The sequence below is a fragment of the Primulina eburnea genome, chromosome 12 (assembly GCF_022965805.1).
Source record: "Primulina eburnea isolate SZY01 chromosome 12, ASM2296580v1, whole genome shotgun sequence".
In the NCBI taxonomy this organism is placed as follows: Eukaryota; Viridiplantae; Streptophyta; class Magnoliopsida; order Lamiales; family Gesneriaceae; genus Primulina; species Primulina eburnea.
This window is the reverse complement of record NC_133112.1, coordinates 32096449-32121955: the sequence shown is the minus strand read 5'-3', so window position 1 is coordinate 32121955 and position 25507 is coordinate 32096449. Positions and strand designations below refer to the sequence as shown.

General features: G+C 34.7%; 2 protein-coding genes, 1 long non-coding RNA gene and 1 pseudogene across 3 annotated transcripts; 1 reads left to right on the top strand and 3 right to left on the bottom strand.

Annotated features, from left to right (window-relative positions):
* Positions 1-313: 313 nt before the first annotated feature.
* On the bottom strand, positions 314-1107 carry LOC140808268 (21 kDa protein-like). Its single transcript, XM_073165342.1, has one exon. The coding sequence runs from the start codon at positions 1039-1041 to the stop codon at positions 442-444; it is 600 nt and encodes a 199-aa protein (XP_073021443.1). The 5' UTR covers positions 1042-1107; the 3' UTR covers positions 314-441.
* A 4221-nt stretch (positions 1108-5328) lies between these two features.
* LOC140807728 (uncharacterized) lies at positions 5329-10972 on the top strand (annotated as a pseudogene).
* A 648-nt stretch (positions 10973-11620) lies between these two features.
* On the bottom strand, positions 11621-12697 carry LOC140806806 (uncharacterized). The gene is made up of 5 exons (XM_073163336.1): positions 12667-12697; positions 12352-12602; positions 12147-12248; positions 11856-12065; positions 11621-11770 (listed from the first exon to the last, which is right to left on the bottom strand). Exons 1-5 carry the CDS (start codon positions 12695-12697, stop codon positions 11621-11623), a joined length of 744 nt encoding a protein of 247 aa, XP_073019437.1.
* A 43-nt stretch (positions 12698-12740) lies between these two features.
* LOC140808055 (uncharacterized) lies at positions 12741-15657 on the bottom strand. Its single transcript, XR_012112800.1, has 4 exons — positions 14355-15657; positions 13432-13487; positions 12976-13062; positions 12741-12864 (listed from the first exon to the last, which is right to left on the bottom strand). It is a non-coding gene; the product is annotated as an uncharacterized lncRNA (long non-coding RNA).
* Between the last annotated feature and the right edge of the window lie 9850 nt (positions 15658-25507).

The window sequence follows — 25507 nt, the reverse complement described above, 5'->3', positions numbered from 1 at the left end:
AGTATGCTTGTGTGGCAGTGCCATTTGGACACCATATGGTCGGGTCGATGCCACTTGTTTAACATATGTTTATTCCACGTACGTGAGAGAAGTTTATATGATGTGCCACATTTCTGTCAATCAAAAGTTAAAAACTAAAAACCTTTTCACAACTGTCATAAACATCTCCAACAATTTCCAAAATAAAGAAAGAGCAAGAAGATAAATGGTCAACTGAGAATAATAGACTAGTCTTTTTCCCTATTTAAGTTTTAGCCCTTGTAATAAAAGTTTTTCTTCTTTTTTTTATATATATGAATATGATATGTAAATGTATCATTCTTCGGCACAAAAAAGTACATAACCAAATGTTTATATCACATGAGAATATAATGCAAATTAAAAACGGCCACGCAGATCACCCCAAATTTTATATCACACTACGGATATATAGCTAAAGGATCAACCATGGAGAGAAGCATAGCTGTTGATGAGAGCCAAAGCGTTGCTGGTTACATGAGCCACATTCACAATCTTCCCCCTTACGGTTGTCTTTACACCGCCGGCCATGGAATTTCCGGCGAAGCCTTCCATACAGGTGTCCTCATCCGTCAAGGCAGCGCTGACCCACGTCTGAATGTCGCTCATCATTAACCCGAAATTGGAGCTATTGATTTGGTTCATCTCCGCCATGGAGCTGCTGAGTCTGTCCACCGAGTCACCCAGCTCCTCCATGCAGTCGTGCATGGCGCCCAATTCCCTTGGGGTCATCTTGGTGCCTGTCGAGAGCCTGACCATGTCACCGGAGGTGGCGCGGGCTGTGTCTATGCTGACAGATAGGGCTGCGTGAGCAAGCAGCTTGGGACTCCGCTGTATGGCGCTTGCACGGCTTGAGAGGGAGGAGAAGCAGAGGGTTGGATATGCCGTGGCGCTGCATGAAGTTCTGATGAACTCGGTGCTGGTGGTTCCGGCGGCGGGTCTGGCGGCGGAGGCCAAGTGAAGAGATGGAGAGATTAAGATCAGAGCAGCTGCTAATAGTGATACACGAAAGTGGCTTTCCATTTTAATTAATTAATTAATTGTTATTTTCTCTATGCTTTTTTGTTGTTGTTGTGGAATCATGGGAAGCTAATATTCGTTTATTTATAGGGAATTTCGTTAACTGAATCGGATATTATCCACTTGCTCAAGTACAACTCATTAATTATTATAATTATATATATATATATATATTTGAAATTATTTTAATTATAAGTAAAAAAAATATTTGTTCACATAAATTAAATTACGTGCCTAAAATGATAATCAAATCACATTCTTTATGTAGGAAAAATTGATATCTTAATTTTTGGAAAATCAATTTGAGTATAAAAATATATTTTTTAGTAAGAATAAACATGATTGTAGAAAAACAAATAGCCAATAAGCGAAGTATAGACATAAGAAGTATGTCTCTTGTGAGACGGTCTCACGAAATTTTATTTGTGAGATGAGTCAACCCTAACGATATTCTCAATAAAAAGTAATACTCTAATTAGCATAAAAAGTAATATTTTTTCATAGATGACCAGAATAAGAGATCCGTCTAACAAAATACAACCCGTGAGACCGTCTGACACAACTAGACATAAGTTATTTTGGAATTGATTTTAAACTTAATTTTGGAGATTAAAAAAAACAAAATGATGTACGAAATTCCAATCAGCCAATTTAATTAGTGAATTAACAAAGGAAGATCATGATGTAAACGTGCAACTGCTTTATTAAATATTTTCAATTAATCACCAAATATAAAAACGAAGATATTTTTCAAAATGTCCTTTGTTCGAATAGGCAAGCATATATTTTTCCTTTTAAATATCTTCCCATCAATCATATAAATAAAAAAAAATAACGTAGTACCTAAGAAAAATAGAGGATAAAGTAACTTTGTTTTTTTGTTTTTTTTTAAAGAAAATAAAATGAAAATTCATTTTTTCCCTAAAAATATGAAAAAATCGGAATATGAAGTTGGATGGTTCAAAAGTATTTTTGGAAGAACTTCATAAACATAACAAATACTAATTACTGTATGAGATTTATCTTAAATTAATCGGATTTGAGGTTTTTCTTACGATCGACGGAAATTCTTAATAACTTCATAATCAACCGTGACGATAAATCACCAACGATTACAAATCATTTTTCATCAAAGCTCGATTATAAGAGTGAGAAAACGAAAAAGATTGAACATGGAAATAAATTCACATATTAATCCAACAGCTAGCAAATTAAATTTTATTTATAATGTTTCTAAATTTGTAAGTGCCATCCAATCGAAGTAACCATTCGATCGAAACAGTTTTAATAGATTTGTTCTTGCTTTGTAAAATGAAAGATTTCACAATTCTTTAAAATTATAAATTTCATACCCAACAAAATTTTTAGATTTATTCGTTTATGAATGTTGGGATCAAATAGGGGAAGCCTTGTAGTTGTGTAATACCCGGATTTGGATCATCTACTGTGTTGAAAACACATCACTAAGTGTTGTGCACTTTTTACACGAGATGATCACGTGATTATCTCGTGGAAAAAATTCATCTTTTCAACACAGTAGATTATCCAAATCCGGTAATATCCGAAGAATAATCCAAATTTGGTCCCACATGATTTTTACGCGAAGTCACACGATCCCGTGAATCTTCCATGAGTTAATCAAATCTTAATCATCGATCTTTCAAGAAGAGATAGTACACATATATATGATAGAATTTCCCGATCAAATGCATGGGCAAGTGGCCAACTTGGAGAACCAACTTGGAGAGCAAGTGCAAATTTGTCACATTCTAGACTCCATTTGGGAAAAATATCAAAGATTTTTCTTTTGTTAAAATAACAACTCGTACATAAGATAGGTCCATGGAGACAACTTTTGTAGTATATCACGGTCTTAGTGCATGCATGATTGTCTCAAGATATTTATTATCTTGATTTTTTATATAATTTTCAGTCTACGTTTCATCTTCTTTCCCAAAATTTCCCCAGTTTTTTGCATCTCAAGATTATCAACAACTAACTTTTACTCTTCCCTATAAGCAAATTCATCTTATATCTAATTGAAATACTGCCCATTCTTGAAATTTTTGATGAAGACCAATTAGGTTTAAGGAAATTATTGATGGTTTTGATCTAGAAATTTTTTGTTTCGATAGATTGATCAGAAGAAAGACAAAAATTTGTGTGAGACGGTCTCACGGGTTTATTTTGTGAGACGGATCTCTTATTTGAGTTATCCATAAAAAAATATTACTTTTCATGCTAAAAGTATTACTTTTTATTGTGAATATCGGTAGGGTTGACTCGTCTAACAGATAAAGATTCGTGAGACCGTCTCACAAGATACCTACTCTAGAAGAAATGATATTCCATAGCCTCACATTCATATATTTTTTCAATCTATATGCCATTTGAATTTTTTTAAAAAAAAAATTTATGTTTTTTTGAATTTTAATTTGGTTAGAATTTGTTGCGATGTCAATTTCATTTTCATAAAAACTTATGTGAGACGGTCTCATAGGTCAACTTTGTGAGACGAGTCTAAAAACCAACTCAATTCATAAAAAAATTATGTTTTTTTGAATTTTAATTTGGTTAGAATTTGTTGCGATGTCAATTTCATTTTCATAAAAACTTATGTGAGACGGTCTCATGGGTCAACTTTGTGAGACGAGTCTAAAAACCAACTCAATTCATAAAAAAATATTATTTGTTATGTTGAAGATACTACTTTACACTTCAAGTATGTATCACCAGTTTCATAAAATAAATATGTGAGATCGTCAGAAAGAAACATACTCATTTTATTTCACAACGTAAAGATATGACCCTTTTTTTTTTTCTGCTTCGACTCCAGTAATTGCTAGTGAAATTCAAGCAGTGATTGAATTCACTAAAAACACACCACATAATTGAAACAGAGTTTTAATAAAATTTCTTATTTAGTCAAATCATCATTAGGATCGATTATGTCAATGAAATTGAATTCTTGAAGTCATATTATGATTATTTTGGTTTCGAGTGCAAGATAAATTAATAATTAGGATGCTATTACTCGGACCCGATGAAAAAATGGAATACTTCTTATGGACTCGATGACGGATTTTTTTTTTTGAATTCGCCTCGGAGCCTAAAACTATCAGGTACGATGCAAAATAATCTGGCATGTGTGTTTGATTTTTCATGAATGAAATTTGCACGTGAAGGTGGATAAGTCATCATACAACCATCGTTGGATGGCACAAACTATGCTTATTGGAAGATTAGGATGAGAGCCTTCATCAAGTCGATCAACGAAAATGTTTGGCGATCAATCGTGTCCAATTGAACATCCTTCTGGAAAAATACTCGGATGAAAAACTTGTTTGGAACAAGCTATGATCTTTCTCACGTAGATTTGATGTAAAAGTGGCGGTCATTGAAGAAGCAAAAGACGTAGATGCGACGAGGTTGGATGAACTGATGAGATCTGTTATAAAAATTGAATTGAAATTCAAATGGAAAAGGAAGTAAAATAAATCGCTTTGAATGTGGAATCACAAAATCATGCGGAAGTTGAATGATAGAAAAATGATGAAGAACTGGTTCCATCTTTTAACCAACTTACAAAAACATTTAATAAAATTTTAGATGGAATGAAAAAGAAAGTTAAATTCTGAATTACTCAAACAGTAAAAAGTCATATAATTTTATAGTAAAAACCGAACCTTTTTTTTAACCGAACTTGAGCTCAAATTATTTTGTTTGATAGTTCGCGAACTTTAATATTTTATTAATATAATATAATTATATATCAAATAAATAAGTTTCGAGACTTTCGAGTACTACTTCCGAACAATAATTCAAATATTTCGCAAACATATTCGAATCTTTGAGTCAAAATTCGAGCTTTAATTCGAACTGTATTCGAGCAAAAAGTTTTAAAATTTTCGAACTTCGAAATGATCTCGGTCTTGAATAGAACTAATTTAAGCCAAAATATGAACCTTCAAATTTTCTTCATTTTAGGCGCGATTCAGTTTGTTTAATCCCCTAATTGGAGGTAAAGGAAAGTGTAAATCCAAACGAATAAAGAGTGAAACTTTTTGTAAGAACTCAAAGGCCCAAACCACAAGGTACAAATCCGTGGTTTCTTATCATCTTAAACCCTTCACCCTATTCAGACCAAGCCCGACACCCAAACCCAAATGCTACATGAACCGACCCGAAACCGAAAGGGCCCTCACCTTCGACGTCGGCGACACATTCATCCGCCAGGAGAGCGCCACCGGCCGTGACCTCGCCGTGCTTTCCGCTGCCGTTTGTAAAAAATCCAATAATGCCCACCGGGTGCTCGACGCAATGTGCGGCCGCGGAATCCGCTCCTTGCGCTACCTGGTGGAAGCGGACGCCGACTTCGTACTGGCCAACGATGAGAACGAAGACTGCGGGACAATTACCTCCGGGAATTTGGAGAAGGCGGGGAGGGAAAGGAAGAGGTGGCTGGTGACGCATTCGGATGCGAACCGGGTGTTTGCCGAGTGCTTTTTGAAGAGGGATTATTTTGACTTGATTGATATAGACTCGTTCGGGAGCGACGAGCGAGTCGAGCTTCTTGCGGGATGCTATGCGTGCCGTGAAGTTGAATGGGCTTTTGTATCTTACTTCCACCGATGGGTTTACTTCCGGTGGTCATCGGCCTCAACATTGAGTCATGTTAGCTTAATTTCGGTTAGTTTTTCAATCTTTTATCTAAGCCGATCATTCTGCTCGCTGGAGGTCTGCTTCCGATTCGAAATAAATAGATTCTATCTAAAATTATATCAAAGTTTAAATGCAGAATTATTTCTTGAATTTCACTAGAGAATGGTAGTTGTATTCTGCTTGATTCTTAAAGTCAGTTTGTGGCTATTACTACTTGATTTCTAGTTCGTTGGTTGCATAGGGAGCATACATTAGGCCAACACCATACTCGAATGAAATTGGCCTACGAATGCTTATAGGTCGGGCTGTTCGGGAGGCTTCTGTGTTGGGTTATCACGTTGTTCCGTTTTGCTCATACTACTCCTTCCACGGTCCCGTGTTTCGAGTGATGCTCCAAGTTAGACGTGGGAAGCTTCCCAAAAACAGGTCTTAAGTGGTTACGAATCGTCTGTTTTGTATATGAATCGTATCATCTTTTTTTAAACTCAGTGGTTGATTATGTTGTATTTGAATAACAGGCATTATGGCTTCATCAGCTACTGCACTCAGTGTGGAAATTCTCGGGAAGTTCATGGACGGAACTTGGCCACATATTATGCACTTGCAGTAATGTAAGCCTAACTTACCATCTTCTGCTGCCATGTTAACGAATCCAGAGAATCTTATTATATTGCTTAAGGTTTAACATAATGGACTGTTGTGTTTGCTTAAGATTCCCATGTTTTTGCGTTCCTACTTTAACTGTTTTATAGTAATACTGAGACTCGGTATTAAGAAACACTATTTCTCAAGAACTGTTGCATTTCTTGTTTAATATTGAAATATTGCGCTTATTATTTTGTTCTAGGTTCCAGGTTTGCTTGTTGTTTCATGGCCTCTACGGACAGGACCTCTTCATTATGCAACCTTTCTAGGCGAAATATGGGATTTGGCGGAGAAATGGGGTTGGATTAGCAATGGAACTGGGAAAAATCTTGAGACATTGATCAAACTAATGATCGATGAAAGTGACCCCTTGTTGCCATTTGGATACATCAAGTTACAAGAGGTATGCTTGAAGTTAGTTGATCAAAATACGAACTGTCTAAGCCGTGCGACCGTAGTGCCGTTTCACTTTCACTTACTCGTCCACTCATGGTTTCTGTACAATGTTACAGGCTACGAGTCGAGCTAAAGCTAATTCGCCTCACCTGGATACGCTATTAAGAGCAACTCCAATCCTTGCTCCAACTGGAGCAAGGATTTTCACTCCAATCCAGCACCAAAAATGGTGCTGGACTAGAGTTGCTCTAAAAGCAACTCTACATGTGGCGCAGCACCACATCTATTTTATTTTTTTTTTAATTTTTTTAGTTTTTTAATAATTATAAATATTTAATATTCTATTATATATTAATTATATAATTAATATTTTTATTTTTAAATTTTTAAAATAATTTATTCTTGAAACATAAATAATAATTTAAATTTTTTAAAATTTTTTTAAAAATTAAATAGATTGTATAATTCTATTTTTTTTAATCGATTTTCTAATAAATAATGAAATAATATAATTACATTTATTATGTATAATTGTGTAATGAAATTATAAATAGTTATTATTGAATTTAAACTTAATATTATAAGAATATTCTGAGATATTCTTTTTAGTGTAGAATGTAGTGTAGATAGGTTGGAGATGAATTTAGTGTTACATTATTGTAGTGCAGAATATAGTGCAGAATGTAGTGCAGTGGGTTGGAGATGGTCTAAGCACCCTACACAAGGTACCTGGCCTTCTAATATTTATACCGCAAAATTTTCCCTTGAATTTTTAAGAAAATATTTCCGCTGGTACCCAATTCAAATGCCACTTTACTTTTGATTGTTTTGGCTGCTAAGTTTTTGTACTAATTTTGCAAAAATTAACTTGGGAGGTCAAATTGGAGAGCAAGTTCGAAATCAACTTGGAGAGGTTTTATCAACAGCATTAAAATTTGTTTTCTCAGAACAAACAACTACTATATTTAATATGATAAAAAATAATAACATTTAAATAAAAAATTGAAATTATCCCTCATTTGATAGACCTGTCCACGGGCGGATTAGACGGATCGAGAAAATCCTGACTCTTAACTGGCCCACTCGTGCTGGTTAAAGGCTGGGTTACGGAACCGGCGGTCCGAGTCCGAGCTCGTTAACCGAAGGGTCTGGGTCGGGGTCCAATTCAATTTAATTTTTTTTCTTCAAAATTTTAATAAAAATTTTAAGAAACGCTTGCACGAGGGGTTGGTGGTGCTCCAAGAAAGACGAATCGTGAGCGAGAACGAGAGATATAATTTAATGATATATCTTATATCGTGTTGTGTTATATGCTTATTTGGGGGACGATACCAAATATTAATTAATTTATAATGTATCTCGTGCCTATCAGCTATCTGACAGTTTTGAGTCAAATATTTCGCATGCTGTCAAACCATTTCACGCGACCTTACATGAGAAGACAAGTTAGTTTACTTTTTATTGGGAATATCTTCCCAATATCTTAACATAAATTGATCATATCCATCTTTATATTTTAGTTAAAGTTGATGTGTTGATGATCAAAGAGTTAAAATTTAATCAATTTGTAGGTAAGAATGTAAACAAATCAAGCTGTCCGTGAGTTATTTGGAGCTCAGCTCTGAAAAAACTCATTCGATCACTACCAAAAAACGGAAGGTTTAGCGACGGATAAACATAAAACCGTCGCAAAATAAACAAAACGACGGTTTACTACCAACCGTCGCTTTTTTAGCCACGGTTTACTACCAACCGTCAGTTTTTTAGTCACGGTTTAATAAAAACCGTCGTTTTTTTACCCACGGTTTATTACACCGTCGTAATATTTTGCGACAAGTTTTAATAAACCGTCGCTACTAAAAACACGTGACGGTTTAATAAAAATCGTCGTTTTTTTAGCCACGGTTTAATAAACACCGTCGTTTTTAAGCCACGGTTTACTAAGAACCATCGCTTTTTTGGCCACGGTTTTAGTAAACCGTCGCTTTATTTAGCGACGGTTTAACGTCAACCGTCGCTTTATTTAACGACGGTTTATCGTCAACCGTCGCTGCCATATTAGGCGTCTTTTATGTACCAGTCGCCATGTGCGACGGTTTAACACAACTCGTCGTAATATACAGCGACGGTTAAATAAAACCGTCTTAATATAGCGAAGGTTTTTTATAAACCGTCGCCGCCGATCTAGATCGGCGATGGTTTCGTGTAAACCGTCGCCGATATAGATCGGTGACGGTTTATATATAACTGTCGCTATTAGAGACGGGTTTTCGAGACTACCTTGCCGGATTGAAAATTTTAAATTTTTGTATCGACACTAACTGTCGCTATTAGCTGTTTAACGTGATTGAAAATTTTAAATTTTTGTATCGTAGGCTACCTTGCCGGATGCTGAAATTGAACTTCCAATTATTAAACAAGTCGCAGGAGGTCCGTTGACGAAAGTCAAGACTTACCGAGGTTATTGCATTAATGGATTTAACTTTCATACAGTGCATGACATTTCGTTCAAAGGTACAAACAACCCGGGGCTTCAAGTCAGTGGTCATATGAGTAGTGGAAATGTCACTGAGTTTTATGGGCAAATTGAAGAAATAATAGAAATTGAATACCCAGGTCTACCAATGAAACAAGTTATACTTTTCAAGTGTCGCTGGTTTGATACACATCCTCGCTCGGGCACACGCATACACAAAAAGTATAAAATTGTTGACGTCAATCGAAAAAAGAATCTGGGATATTACGAACCATTTGTGTTTCCTACGTATATATGAACATGTACGTATATATGATTTTGTGCACTTAATTAAGATATATGAAAAAAATTATAATTTTTTAAATTTAGATAACATACTCCGATATGGCTCCCACCAGGTAGACAACAACCGTCGCTATTGGCGACGGTATTACATAAACTGTCGCTTTTTGCGACGGTTTACTAAACAACCGTCGCTAAGTGGCGACGGGTTTTGACCAACAGTCGCTATTATTTCTATATGTACCGAGTTCCGAGAACATTTTCTTCAGCGATTTTCGACTTCCTTCTCTGGTAGTATCGAAACTCTATCATTCTTTCCGCGTGCAGTTGAGGTTTTTGGTGTTTACTAACATCTCTTCGTATTAATTTCGTAGATTCGCTCGTTCGTGTGAACTTCCAGCGTTACGTAGAACTGCGTATCTTCGTTCAAGTGAGATTTTTAAAGCGTTTTCTTTACTGAAAATTTGCCATGTATTTGTTATTTTCGCGTAGTAGTTTTGTGATGAATTTTAGCGTAATATGTTGTTTATGAATTGTAGCGTTGTAGATTATTTATTTTGTAAAGCATGCATGATTTTGTTGTACAAGATAATTAAATTAATGTTATTTGTGTATATACTTATAAACTAGAGTTTACAATATAATTTAATTAAATTAATATTTAAACACTTGTAGGCTAAAAAATGTAACAAATGATATAAAAGTTGGATGTATCGTAGGTTGGAGAATGAGTTCGTAAGTGGTGTATTTTGTGTTGGTGTTAAAGACATTTGTAATAACAAAATTTTTGGGTTTACAGTTTAAATACTATGTCTGGACAGCAGGATGATTCCCCGCCTCCTCCACCGCCTGATCACAGGATTGAGCTTACCATCTTGGATGGGATGTAAGTAAATTTTTTTTAAAACTTAAAATCATTTATTGAAAAAATTTCGTGGTAATTATTGAATATTTTGAGGAAAAATATTACAATGACATGTTTTTTCCCTGGTTATAGATTTAACCCACATAATAGCAGTGTATCGAGATACATATCGAGACAGTTCTCAGCGCAGACATGTGATCCAGGCTGGTCGTGGAGGCATGTCACACCTGAGCAGCGGCAGTGGTATTGGGACCAGTTCTGTGTAAGTCTTTATTAAAACAATTAATTTCTACACGAACATGTTTCAAAATTTATTAAATTTAAATTTAAGTTAAATATAAAATATTGCAGTTGAGGTATAGATGGGCGGCTGATATTGATGCTCAGGTGCGAGACTTGTGGCTCCGTACTAGTGCCACCCTATACCGCCGGACCATTTATAGCTGGAGGAGCACAGACAAGCATCCACCGACGGTCACGCCTGAGAGATGGGCTGGTTGGACAGATGCATGGCAACAGCAGGACTGGCAGGACAGATCCGCGAAGAACAAGGCCAAACAGGAACAGCGAGCCTGCAGGTGTAGGTACGGGGACGTCGAACACATTGCAGGTTCGAAGACGTACAACGCTCACGGGCAGGATTTGGCATTTCTTCCATTTTAATACTTTTCATTTTTACTTTAACATATATATTTATTTTTCGTTAATTATAAATGTTCATGTTTTACAATTATTGAATTTATTTTAGCGGGCACGACATGGCAGAGATCCTACGTCGTGGGAGCTTTACGTTCACACACATCGACATGAAGATGGATCTTTCGTTGACACGCGATCCCGACTGGTCCACGTAAGTTTATTGAATTTCGTTATTCTCATTAACGTCACATTACGAAAATTTGATTTCATTCATTTTTAATCAACATCACAGGAGGATATGGAGCGCTCCATGGCTGAGTCGGTAACTCCTGCAGGTGATGGATCAGAGCCTGCTGTGCCCAGCCCGCAGTCGGTAAACAGCATGTTCAAGCTTGTTGTTGGGGGGAAGAAGAAGGGGAGGATGTATGGGTGTAGGTCCATGGCCAGCACCTTGTATCCCGATGAGATGGCTCCGGGTCGACGTGGTGGGTCATCGAGTGTCGGTCAGTCGTCTGAGTCCCAGCAGATGGCAGACATGCGCCAGACTCTAGACACATCGTTACGCCGTAACGATGAGCTTTACGACAGGATGCGGGCTTCAGAGGCGGAGAACGACCCTAAGCGAACTGCCCGGTCCAAACAGCGTGCGGCCTGATGTGTGCGGCGTAGCTCCCTGTGACATGCCTGCAACTAGGAGTCTGACATGCTCCTCTAGTGTGTTCATGCGATCTCTTAGCATGGCGTTCTCCGCCTCTGAAGCCCGCATCCTGTCGTAAAGCTCATCGTTACGGCGTAACGATGTGTCTAGAGTCTGGCGCATGTCTGCCATCTGCTGGGACTCAGACGACTGACCGAAACTCGATGACCCACCACGTCGACCCGGAGCCATTTCATCGGGATACAAGGTGCTGGCCATGGACCCACACCCATACATCCTCCCCTTCTTCTTCCCCCAACAACAAGCTTGAACATGGTGTTTACCGACTGCGGCCTGGGCACAGCAGGCTCTGATCCATCACCTGCAGGAGTTACTGACTCCGCCATGGAGCGCTCCATATCCTCCTGTGATGTTGATTAAAAATGAATGAAATCAAATTTTCGTAATGTGACGTTAATGAGAGTAACGAAATTCAATAAACTTACGTGGACCAGTCGGGATCGCGTGTCAACGAAAGATCCATCTTCATGTCGATGTGTGTGAACGTGAAGCTCCCACGACGTAGGATCTCTGCCATGTCGTGCCCGCTAAAATAAATTCAATAATTGTAAAACATGAACATTTATAATTAACGAAAAATAAATATATATGTTAAAGTAAAAATGAAAAGTATTAAAATGGAAGAAATACCAAATCTTGCCCGTGAGCGCTGTACGTCTTCGCACCTGCAATGTGCTTCGACGTCCCAGTACCTACACCTGCAGGCTCGCAGTTCCTGTTGGCCTTGTTCTTCGCGGCTCTGTCCTGCCAGTCTTGCTGTTGCCATGCATCTGTCCAAGCAGCCCATCTCTCAGGTGTGACCGTCGGTGGATGCTTGTCCGTGCTCCTCCAGCTATAAATGGTCCGGCGGTATAGGGTAGCACTAGTACGGAGCCACAAGTCTCGCAACTGAGCATCAATATCAGCAGTCCATCTATACCTCAACTGCAATATTTTATATTTAACTTAAATTTAAATTTAATAAATTTTGAAACATGTTCGTGTAGAAATTAATTGTTTTAATAAAGACTTCCACAGAACTGGTCCCAATACCACTGTCGCTGCTCAGGTGTGACATGCCTCCACGACCAGCCTGGATCACATGTCTGCGCTGAGAACTGTCTCGATATGTATCTCGATACACTGCTATTATGTGGGTTAAATCTATAACCAGGGAAAAAACATGTCATTGTAATATTTTTCCTCAAAATATTCAATAATTGCCACGAAATTTTTTCAATAAATGATTTTAAGTTTTAAAAAAAATTTACTTACATCCCATCCAAGATGGTAAGCTCAATCCTGTGATCAGGCGGTGGAGGAGGCGGGGAATCATCCTGCTGTCCAGACATAGTATTTAAACTGGAAACCCAAAAATTTTGTTATTACAAATGTCTTTAACACCAACACAAAATACACCACTTAAGAACTCATTCTCCAACCTACGATACATCCAACTTCTATATCATTTGTTACATTTTTTACCCTGCAAGTGTTTAAATATTAATTTAATTAAATTATATTGTAAACTCTAGTTTATAAGTATATATACAAATAACATTAATTTAATTATCTTGTACAACAAAATCATGCATGCTTTACAAAATAAATAATCTACAACGCTACAATTCATAAACAACATATTACGCTAAAATTCATCACAAAACTACTACGCGAAAATAACAAATACATGGCAAATTTTCAGTAAAGAAAACGCTTTAAAAATCTCACTTGAACGAAGATACGCAGTTCTACGTAATGCTGGAAGTTCACACGAACGAGCGAATCTACGAAATTAATACGAAGAGATGTTAGTAAACACCAAAAACCTCAACTGCACGCGGAAAGAATGATAGAGTTTCGATACTACCAGAGAAGGAAGTCGAAAATCGCTGAAGAAAATGTTCTCGGAACTCGGTACATATAGAAATAATAACGACTGTTGGTCAAAACCCGTCGCCACTTAGCGACGGTTGTTGAGTAAATCGTCGCAAAAAGAGACAGTTTATGTCATACCGTCGCCAATAGCGACGGTTGTTGTCTACCTGTCGTCGGCGACGTTTTTTGCACAGTCGTCGCAAAAAGCGACGGTTTTAAGCATCGTCAACATCGCGACAGTAAAAAAACCGTAGCAAAATCTCGCGATGGTTTTTACGAAAAACCGTCGCAAATGAATAGTTTTTTTAAAAAAAAACTTTACAATTTTTTTATGAAAAAAATTATAATTTATTACAAAAACTTGGTGGGACCCATATCGGAGTATGTTATCTAAATTTAAAAAATTATAATTTTTTTCATATATCTTAATTAAGTGCACAAAATCATATATACGTACATGTTCATATATACGTAGGAAACACAAATGGTTCGTAATATCCCAGATTCTTTTTTCGATTGACGTCAACAATTTTATACTTTTTGTGTATGCGTGTGCCCAGAGCGAGGATGTGTATCAAACCAGCGACACTTGAAAAGTATAACTTGTTTCATTGGTAGACCTGGGTATCCAATTTCTATTATTTCTTCAATTTACCCATAAAACGCAGTGACATTTCTACTACTCATATGACCACTGACTTGAAGCCCCGAGTTGTCTATACCTTTGAACGAAGTGTCATGAACTGTATGAAAGTTAAATCCATTAATGCAATAACCTCGGTAAGTCTTGACTTTCATCAACGGACCTCCTGCGACTTGTTTAATAATTGGAAGTTCAATTTCAGCATCCGGCAAGGTAGCCTACGATACAAAAATTTAAAATTTTCAATCACGTTAAACAGCTAATAGCGACAGTTAGTCTCAATACAAAAATTTAAAATTTTCAATCCGGCAAGGTAGTCTCGAAAACCCGTCTCTAATAGCGACAGTTATATATAAACCGTCGCCGATCTATATCGGCGATGGTTTACACGAAACCGTCGCCGATCTAGATCGGCGACGGTTTATACAAAACCGTCGCTATATTAAGACGGTTTTATTTAACAGTCGCTGTATATTGCGACGGATTGTGTTAAACCGTCGCACATGGCGACTGGTACATAAAAGCCGCCTAATATGGCAGCGATGGTTGACGATAAACCGTCGTTAAATAAGCGACGATTGACGTTAAACCGTCGCTAAACAAAGCGACGGTTTATAGTAAACCGTCGCTTTGTTTGATTAGCGACGGTTCTTCAGAACCCGTCGCAATATATTACGACAGTTTAATAAAACCGTGGCCAAAAAAACGACGGTTCTTAGTAAACCGTGGCTAAAAAAGCGACGGTGTTTATTAAACCGTGGCTAAAAAAAGCGACGGTTTTTATTAAACCGTCACGAGTTTTTAGTAGCGACGGTTTATTAAAACTTGTCGCAAAATATTACGACGGTGTAATAAACCGTGGCTTAAAAAGCGACGGTTGGTAGTAAACCGTGGCTAAAAAAGCGACGGTTGGTAGTAAAACCGTCGTTTTGATTATTTTGCGACGGTTTTATGTTTACCCGTCGCTATATAGCGACGGTTATAAGAAAACCGTCGCAAATGTGACGACGGTTCCTTAAAAACCGTCGCTAAACCATCCGTTTTTTGGTAGTGTCTATATCATTAATCAATGATCCACTTTAACATTAAAAGCTTGGCTTGCTCATATCATACAGATTCAATTTTAAATATATGTTGAACAAATTAGAATCTTAGGATTCCAAACTTGGATTCTAGCTATAAAAAACCCATCATTTTGTCATATTTTGGTAAATGTTGAAAATATAAGTTGGAAATATTGAAAATTAGAGTGTGATGATGTATGTAATGATGTAATTATTTTTGGATTATTTTCAAAGAGATTCTATAAATAGATCTCTCAATTTGTGAAGAAGATATACAATTGAGTTGAAAATTTTTATAAAGTGTGTAGTTTAATATATTTTGTGAGTTTGAAATTTTATTCTGTAAATTTTTTTTAACACGTTATTAACACGAAACTCTAAGGTTCTCCATATTTTTCAAGTTCCAAAACAAAATAAAAAACTAACAATATTCAGAAGTAAAAATATATATTTTACCGTTTATTTATTTTTATTGTGTTACTGTTTATTTATTCTGTATATATATAATATATAATATCATGTTATTATATAAAAAGAGTCTATGAACCTCATTGATTGATCAAGAAGGAAATCCAAAAGGAACTCAATAACATGATGTGATTATATTATTGTACTATTTATATATTTTTATTGTGTTATTGTTTATTTATTGTGTATATATGATATATAATATATTATTATTATATAAAAAAAAGTTTATGACACTCGTTATAATAACGTGATGTGATATATTATTACACTATTTATATATTTTTATTGTGTTATTGTTTATTTACTGTGTATATATTTAATATATAATATCATGGTATTATATAAAAGGAGTCTATGACACCTCATTATAATAAAGTGATGTGATTATTTACGGTAAAAAGTAAAAATCTCAAACTCATAAAATATATTAAACTACACATTTTATAAAATTTTGTCTACTCAATTTTGTTTTTCTTCACAAATTGAGAGACCTATTTATAGAATTTTTTTGGAAATAATCCAAATATAAATACAACATTACACACTAATTTTCAATATTTACAACATTTAATATTTTATTTTCAACACTCCCCCTTGTGATGATGATCATGATAAAATGATTGTCTTCATTACGTGTTTTTACACTACCTCGTTAAAAACCTTATTAGGAAAAATTCATTGGGATAAAAACCATAGTAAGGAAAAAAGAGTGCAGTCACGTAAACTCTCCCTCATGTTAACATGAACGTTTCTTCACAAATTTCGTAGATTGCGCAACTCAATATTATATATACGCTTTCTGAATATTATCGTAGAAAGTGCATTTGTGAAGAGATAAGATGAGTTTTCACTTGACTGAATGTGACGAATATCAATATCTTTATTCTTCATAAGATCTTGGGTGAATACGAAGAACTTATGGGGAATATGTTGAGTTCTATTGCTTTTTATGTATCTTTCTTTCGTTTGAGTAACACATGCAACATCATCTCATATAGTGTCACAGGTTTCTTGTCGAATGATAATCCGCATGAGATTTGGATATGTTCGGTAATTGCTTTTAGCCACACACATTCACGACTTGCTTCATGCAGTGCAATAATCTCGGCGTGATTTGATGAAATTGTTACGAGTGTTTGTTTCTGTGTACGTCAAAAAATTGTAGTGCCTCTAAATATATATCCGGTTTGGAAACGTGCCTTATGTAGATCAGATAAATACCTAGCATCAGCATAACCAATTATGATTTGATTGGTATCTTTAGAATACAAAAGTCTCAAGTCTGTCGTTCATCGTAGGTAACGGAATATATGTTTAATTCCGTTCCAGTGTCTCTTTGTTGGGTATGAGCTAAATATTGCCAATAAATTTACAGCAAAAGATATATCAGGTCTTGTGCAATTTACAAGATACATAAGCATACCGATAGCACTTTGATATGGTACTTCTGGACCAAGAATAACTTCATCATCTTCACATGGATGAAATATATCTTTTTCTTTGTTTAATGATCTAAGAACCATTGGAGTACTTAAATGATTTGATTTATCCATATTAAAACGTTTATGACCTTTTCTGTATAATTTGACTAGTGACCAAATATTCCATATTTTTTGTTCAATTTGCAAACCCAGACAATACTTTGTTTTTCCAAGGTATTTCATTTCTAATTCTTCCTTCAAGTACAACACAACTTCTTGAATTTCCTTATTTGTTCCAATGATGTTTAAATCATCAACATATACAACAATAATTATGCATCCGAATTTGTTTTCTTAATGAAAACACAAGGGCATATTGAATTGTTTACATGTCCCTTTTTCATAAAGTGTTCACTTAGCCGATTATACCACATTCGACCGTATTGTTTTAATCCATATAATGGTCTTTGCAATTTCACAGAATAACATTCTTTATGTTTTGAACTTTGTGCTTCAGACATCTTAAATCCTTCAGGAATTTTCATACACACACACACACACACACACACACACACATATATATATATATATATATATATATATATATATATATATATTACTATCTAGTGATCCGTATAAGTAAACTGCGACAACATCGATAAGACACATTTCTAAATTTTCAGATACCGCCAAACTAATCAAATACCGAAACATAATTGCGTCTATAACAGAAGAATACATTTTTTCATAATCAATTTCAGGCCTTTGAGAAAAATCTTGTGCAACAATTCTAGTTTTATATTTTACTATTTTATTTTTCTTGTTTCGCTCTCGAATAAAAATCCATTTGTACCCCACATGATTTACACCTTCAGGTGTAAGGACCACAGGTCCAAAAACATTACGTTTATTTAGCGAATCTAATTTAACCTGGATGACATCTTTCCATTTTATCCAGTCATGTCGATTTTTACATTCCCAAAAGATTTTGGTTCATTGTCATTTATGATGTCAAATGCCACATTGTAACGAAATATTTCATCAATTTCTTTTATATCTTTTCGGTTCCATATTTTTTCAGCATTAATATAATTGATAGTGATTTCACGATTCTCATCATTTTGTGGTTCTTTTTCATCATCATGTATTTCTACTGGAATATCATTCTCTATTTTATGATCACCGTGTTTTTCTATGCTTTTTCTCTTTTGATGATTTTTATCCTTGGAACTGATTGGTCTTCCACGCTTCAACCGTTTAATGACATTATGAATGTCTTCAATTTTGTTTATTTGAAATTTCAATTCGAGTAGGGGCATTTATAGTTCACAATTTGTGTCTGCAAATGCATCTGGTATTTGATTTGCTATATTTTGAAAGTGCACAATTTGTTGTACATCTTTTTCGCATTGTTTAGTTCTTGGATCCAGATGTAACAATGATGATGTATACAATGTAATTTCCTTTTCGATATATTTCTTTTCTCCCCTAACATTGGGAAGATTTCCACATTAAAATGACAATCAACAAAACGTGTTGTAAACACGTCGACTGTCTGATGTTCAAGATATCAAATTATTGATGGGCTATCATAACCAACATAAATTCCGATATTTATTTAAGGTCCCATTTTTGTTCATTGAAGCGGTGCAATAAGCACGTATACCATACATCAGAAATTCTCAGATGAGAAATGTCTGGTTCTTTAACAAAGGCAAGCTGCAATGAGGAATATTTATGATATGCACTTGGTCTGATGCAAATTAATGCAGCAGTACGTAAAATTGCATGTCCTCATATAGAAACAGAGAGTTTGTTTTCATAATCATTGGTCTAGCAATCAATTATAGACGTTTAATCAATGATTCAGCTAATCCATTTTTTGTATATACATGAGCAACAAGATGCTCAACAGTGATTCCCATTGAGATACAATAATCATTGATAGTCTAGGAAGTAAATTCACCAGCATTATCAAGTCTAATTTTCTTGATTTTATGATCGGGAAATTGATTCCGCAATTTTATTATTTGAGCAAGTAATCTTGCAAATACCACATTTCGAGTTGATGATAAACATACATGTGATCATCTGCTGGAGGCATCGATCAATATCATAAATTATCTAAATGGTCCACATGGTAAATGAATTGGCCCACAAATATCACCCTGAATACGTTCAAGAATCATAGGTGATTTAGTTTGGATTTTAGTTGGTGATGATCTTATAATAAGTTTTTCAAGAGAACATGCTTTGCATTGAAACTTATTATTTTGAAAGATCTTCTAGTCTTTCAACGGATGACCATGTGTATTTTCTATAATTCTTCGCATCATTGTTGAACTTGGATGTTCTAATCGATCATGCCAGTTGATTAATATTGAAGAATTATCAACTACGTCGATTCAATTGGACATATATGTGTATAATGTAATCCAGTAGGGAGCATTAATAGTTTTTCAAATACATATTTCTTTCCTGATTTATATGTGGTAAGACACATATATCTCATTTCCTTCATTTATTTTCTGAATATCATACTCATGAGAATATATGTCATTAAAATGCAACAAATTTCTTTTCGATTGTGGTGAATACAAATCATCATTTATCAGAAATTTTGTATCATTAGGTAACAAAAATTGTGTTTTACCACAACTTATAATCAAGTCTACAGGTCCTGATATTGTATTCACCATTGTTTTTGTTTGTTTTAGTTCTTAGAAATATCTTTTATCTCGGAGAATAGTGTGCGTTATACCACTATCAGATATACAAATTTCCATGGGATTAGTTCCTTGTTTAGCTTTGTTCATATCAGTTTCTATATTTGAACTTCAAAAAAAATATGCAATGAAAAAAATTACTGAGAATACATATGTAATTTATTGAAAAATATAAGACATATCATAATTATACAGTAAAACATTATCATATGAATACATGAAAAATAAAATATTTTACATTTCTATTCCACCAGTATATTGATCATTTTTAGAGAATTTCATTCAGAAAATCTGCAGCATCAACATGAGTTGAATCACTCAAACGGACATTGTGTTCAGTGAAGTTAGTCTCTTTTTTTCCCTTTATTGATTCTTTATAGAGCTTACAAAGGTGTTCGGGGGCTCGACAAATACGAGACCAATGTCATGGAATGCCGCATCTAAAACAAGAAATTTCAGATCTTTTTGAGTGATTTTCATCAACACTCATGTTCTCATGATGTCTTTTCAGTGGGTGGTTCGTGAAGCCCTTTTGAGATGAGTTATAGATGTAACTATCTCGATTGTTTTCAAAACCACGGCCGCGACCACGACCACGACCACGACCACGACCACTTCCACTTCCACGTCCACGACTATGAACTCGACCAAAACCTTGTTTTTGACTTTGATTTTGATTTCTAGGTTTAAAGTCATTTTTACTTACAACATTTAATTTTGGAAATGTTGTTGATCCTGTGGGTCGGGACTGATGATTTCTCATTAGCAACTCGTTGTTCTTTTCCGCCATAAGAAGAAATGCGATAAATTCAGAATATCTCGCAAATCCAAGCTGTAACGCCCCAGATTCGACGACTGTCCTCACTGTACCAAGACGGGTCTTTCCAGCGTGCTTATGTCCTCACTCACACGCACCCTAGGAAACTTCCCAGGAGGTCACCCATCCCAAAATTGCCCCAAATCAAGCACGCTTAACTTTGGAGTTCTTATGTGATGAGCTACCGAAAAGAAGATGCACCTTCGTGATATGAGTAGTACCAATCAAATCTTTTAAGCCCTCTTCAACTGTTCAGTCCATTACATTGCCCAGTCTCGGAATCCCTCTCATTCCCGTGTGGGTCGGTTCATTCATGTTCCCTTCACCTAGAAGCCTGCCAGGAGCCGCTCATTGTCCGTGCAACTGATGGCACCGGCGTTCACCCCCCGCCCTCTTCGGCCCCGGGCCTCACATGCCCACCAGCTTCCGCTTGGTTCGTCCCCGAACCACACCGTACTAAGAGAGGTCGGCTCTGATACCACTTGTAACGCCCCAGATTCGACGACTGTCCTCACTGTACCAAGACGGGTCTTTCCAGCTTGCTTATGTCCTCACTCACACGCACCCTAGGAAACTTCCCAGGAGGTCACCCATCCCAAAATTGCCCCAAATCAAGCACGCTTAACTTTGGAGTTCTTATGTGGTGAGCTACCGAAAAGAAGATGCACCTTCGTGATATGAGTAGTACCAATCAAATCTTTTAAGCCCTCTTCAACTGTTCAGTCCATTACATTGCCCAGTCTCGGAATCCCTCTCATTCCCGTGTGGGTCGGTTCATTCATGTTCCCTTCACCTAGAAGCCTGCCAGGAGCCGCTCATTGTCCGTGCAACTGATGGCACCGGCGTTCACCCCCCGCCCTCTTCGGCCCCGAGCCTCACATAAGCACTCTATATTGTCGTTGTAGAGTTATATTTGATGCGTGAAAAGTAGAAAATGTTTTTTCAAGCATTTTCGATTTCCGTAATCTCATGTCTACAAAATTTTAATTGCAAGATTATTCGATATATCGTCGAGTTGTAATCACCGACTTTTTTAAAATCTTGGAATCTTATTGTATTCCATTCATCACAGACAGTCGGAAGTATAACTACCCTTATATGTTCAAATCTTTCGTTTAATCCTTTCCATAAAGCCATAAGATATTTTTCAATGAGATATTACATTTTAATCATTCATCAAGATGTCGACGCAAAAATATTATAGCTTTTGCTTTTTCTTGTGATGATGAGATACCATTTTCTTTAATGGTCTCACTTAGACCCAATGACTCAAGATGCATTTCTACAGCGAGAGTCCATTGCATATAATTTTTTCACGTAATGTCGAGCGCAAAAATTCGAGCTTTGCCAAATTTGACATGGTGATACTAGGAAAATAACAATGCATTTTATTAGTTAAGTTCTAAATAATTAATATGACAATAAAAAGTAACAATAAATTATAAGTATAAGCATTCTTAAAAATAAAGAAAAAAACGAGGCAGATATTCTCCGACAAATACAAAACTAGTGAGTATAATAACCAAAATAATTATACAAAATAATCTTGAAAGAACCATCTTCTTTTTCGAAAATTTTGAAGAAGAAATTTTTAGGGAGGAAGAGTAAGTTTGGAGTAATTGAATGTATTTGTAAAATCATATTTATATGGTAAAAACTAGCCGTTTATGATCGTTACAAAATTTTAAAAAATAAATGTATGTATATGAAAATTTTATGGTAATAATATGATGTATATAATGTTAATCATGTTTAAATAATTATGTATATCACATTATGATATTATAATGAAGTGTCAGTGACTCTTTTTATATAATACTGTGACATTATACAAATATATATATATAATTATTATATAACACAATAAAAATATATAATAGTGAAATAATCACATCACGTTATTACAACGAGGTGTCATAGACTCTTTTTATATAATAACATGATATTATTCACATATATGTAAAACAGTAAATAAACAGTAACACAATGAAATTATATAAGCAGTGTAATAATATAATCACATCACGTATTATAATGAGGTGTCATAGACTCCTTTTATATAATAACATGATATTATATACTAAATATATACACAATAAAAATAAATAAACAGTCAAATAAATATTCTTATTTTTGAATATTATTACCTTTTTCTTGTATTTTGGAGCTTGGAAAAATATAGAGAACCGAACCTTCGAGTATCGTGCTGATAACGTGTTAAAATTAAAAATTTACGGTAAAAATTAAAAATCTCAAACTCACAAAATATATTAAACCACACACTTTAGAAATTTTTTCCACTCAGTTGTGTTTTTTTCATAAATTGAGAGACCTATTTATAGAATTTCTTTGGAAATAATATAAAAATAAATACATCACTACATACATCATCATACACTAATTTTCAATATTTACAACTCTTATTTTCAACACTCAATCTCTTATTTTCAACATATATATATTTTTATTGTGTTATATAATAATTATATATATATATATATATATATATATATATATATATATATATATATATATATATATATTTGAATAATGTCACAGTAAAAGGAGTCTAACACCTAATTATAATAATGTGGTATGATATACAGAATTATTTAAACATGATTAACATTATATATATCATATTATTACCATAAAATTATGCATATGCATACATTTATTTTTTAAGATTTTATATTTGTATAAACGGTCATAAACAGCTAGTTTTTGCCCTATAAATATGAGTTTACAAATACATTCAATCACTCCAAACTTACTCTTCCTCCCAAAAAAAAAATTTTCATCAATTTTTCGAAGATGAATATGGTACTTTCAAGGTTATTTTGTATAATTATATTTTGGTTATTATACTCACTAGTAATGTATTTATCGGAGAAATATCCGCCTCATGTTTTTCTTTATTTTAAAGTATGCTTGTACTTATAATTTATCTGTTATTTTTATTGCAATATTAATAGATTTAGAACTTAACTAATAAAATGCATTGTTCTTTTTTTCTAGTACCACCATGTCAAATTTGGCAAAGCTCGAATTCGTTGCGCTTGACTTTACGAGAAAAAAATATATACCACTGATTCTCGATGTAGAAATGCATCTTGAGTCATTGGGTCTAAATGAGACCATTAAAGAAAATGGTGTTTCATCGTCACAAGAAAAAGCAAAAGCTATGATATTTTTGCGTCGACATCTTGATGAAAGATAAAAATGTGAATATCTCATTGAAAAAAATCTCATGGCTTTATGGAAAGGATTAAAGGAAATATTTGAACATATAAAAGAAGTTATACTTCCGACCGCCTGTTATGAATGAAATACGTTAAGATTCCAAGATTTTAAGAAAGTCAGTGATTACAACTCGGCAATGTATCAAATAGTCCGCAATTAAAATTTTGTGGACTTGAGGTTACGAAATCAGATATGCTTGAAAAATATTTTTCACTTTTCACGCATTAAATATAACTCTATAATAACAATATAGAGTGCGTTGATTTGTGAGATATCTGAACTGATCGCATGTATTCTCGTGGCGGAAAAGAACAACAAGCTGTTAATGAGAAATCATCAGTCCCGGCCCACTGGATCAACATCATTTCCAGAAGTAAACGTCGTTAGTAAAAATGAATTTAAAGCTGGAAACCAAAATAAAAGTCGTAGACAAAGTTTTGGTCAAGTGCGAAATCGAGGCCGTGGTTGTGGACGTGGAAGTGATCGTGGTCGCGATATTGGTTTTGAAAACAATCGAGATAGTTACTTCTATAACTCATCTCAAAAGAGCGTCACGAACTACCCGCCAAAAAGATATCATGATAACATTAGTGTTAATGAAAATAACTCAAAACTATTTGAAAGTTCTTGTTTTAGATGCGAAACTTCAGGACATTGGTCTCGTATTTGTCGAGCCCTCGAGCACCTTTGCAAGCTCTATAAAGAACCAATAAAGAAAAATAAAAAGAGACCAACTTTACTGAACGTAGTGACCGTTTGAGTGATTCAACTCATTTTGATGCTGCAGATTTTCTGAATGATTTCTCTGAAGATGATAAATATATTGGTGGAATAGAAATGTAAAATATTTTATTTTTCATGTATTCATATGATAATGTTTTATTGTATAATTATGATATGTGTTATATTTTTCAATAAATTACATATGTATTGTCAGTAATTTTATTCCGTTGCATAATTTTTTTTAAGTTCAATTATGGAAAATGCTATGAACAAAGCAAAACAAAGAACTAATTACATGGAAATTTGCATAACTGATAGTGGTATAATGCACGCTATTTTCCGAGATAAAAGATATTTATTGGAACTAAAAAAATAATGAATGCAATATCAGGTCTTGTAGACTTGATTAAAGGTTGTGTTAAAGAACATTTTTGTTATCTAATGATACAACAATTTTTTGATAAATAATGCTTTGTATTCACCACAATCGAAAAGAAATTTGTTGAGTTTTAATTGCCAATATTCCCATGAGTATGATATTCAAACAATAAATGAAGGAAATGAGAAATGTGTCTTACCACATATAAATCAGGAAAGAAAGATGTAATTGAAAAACTATCAATGCTCCCTACTGGATTGCATTATACACATATATGTTCAATTGAATCAAACATGATAGTTGATAATTATTCAATATTAATTAATTGACATGATCGATTATGACATCTTGATTCAATAACGATGCGAATAATTATAGAAAATACACATGGTCATCCGCTGAAAGACTAAAAGGTCTTTCAAAATAATAAGTTTCAATGTAA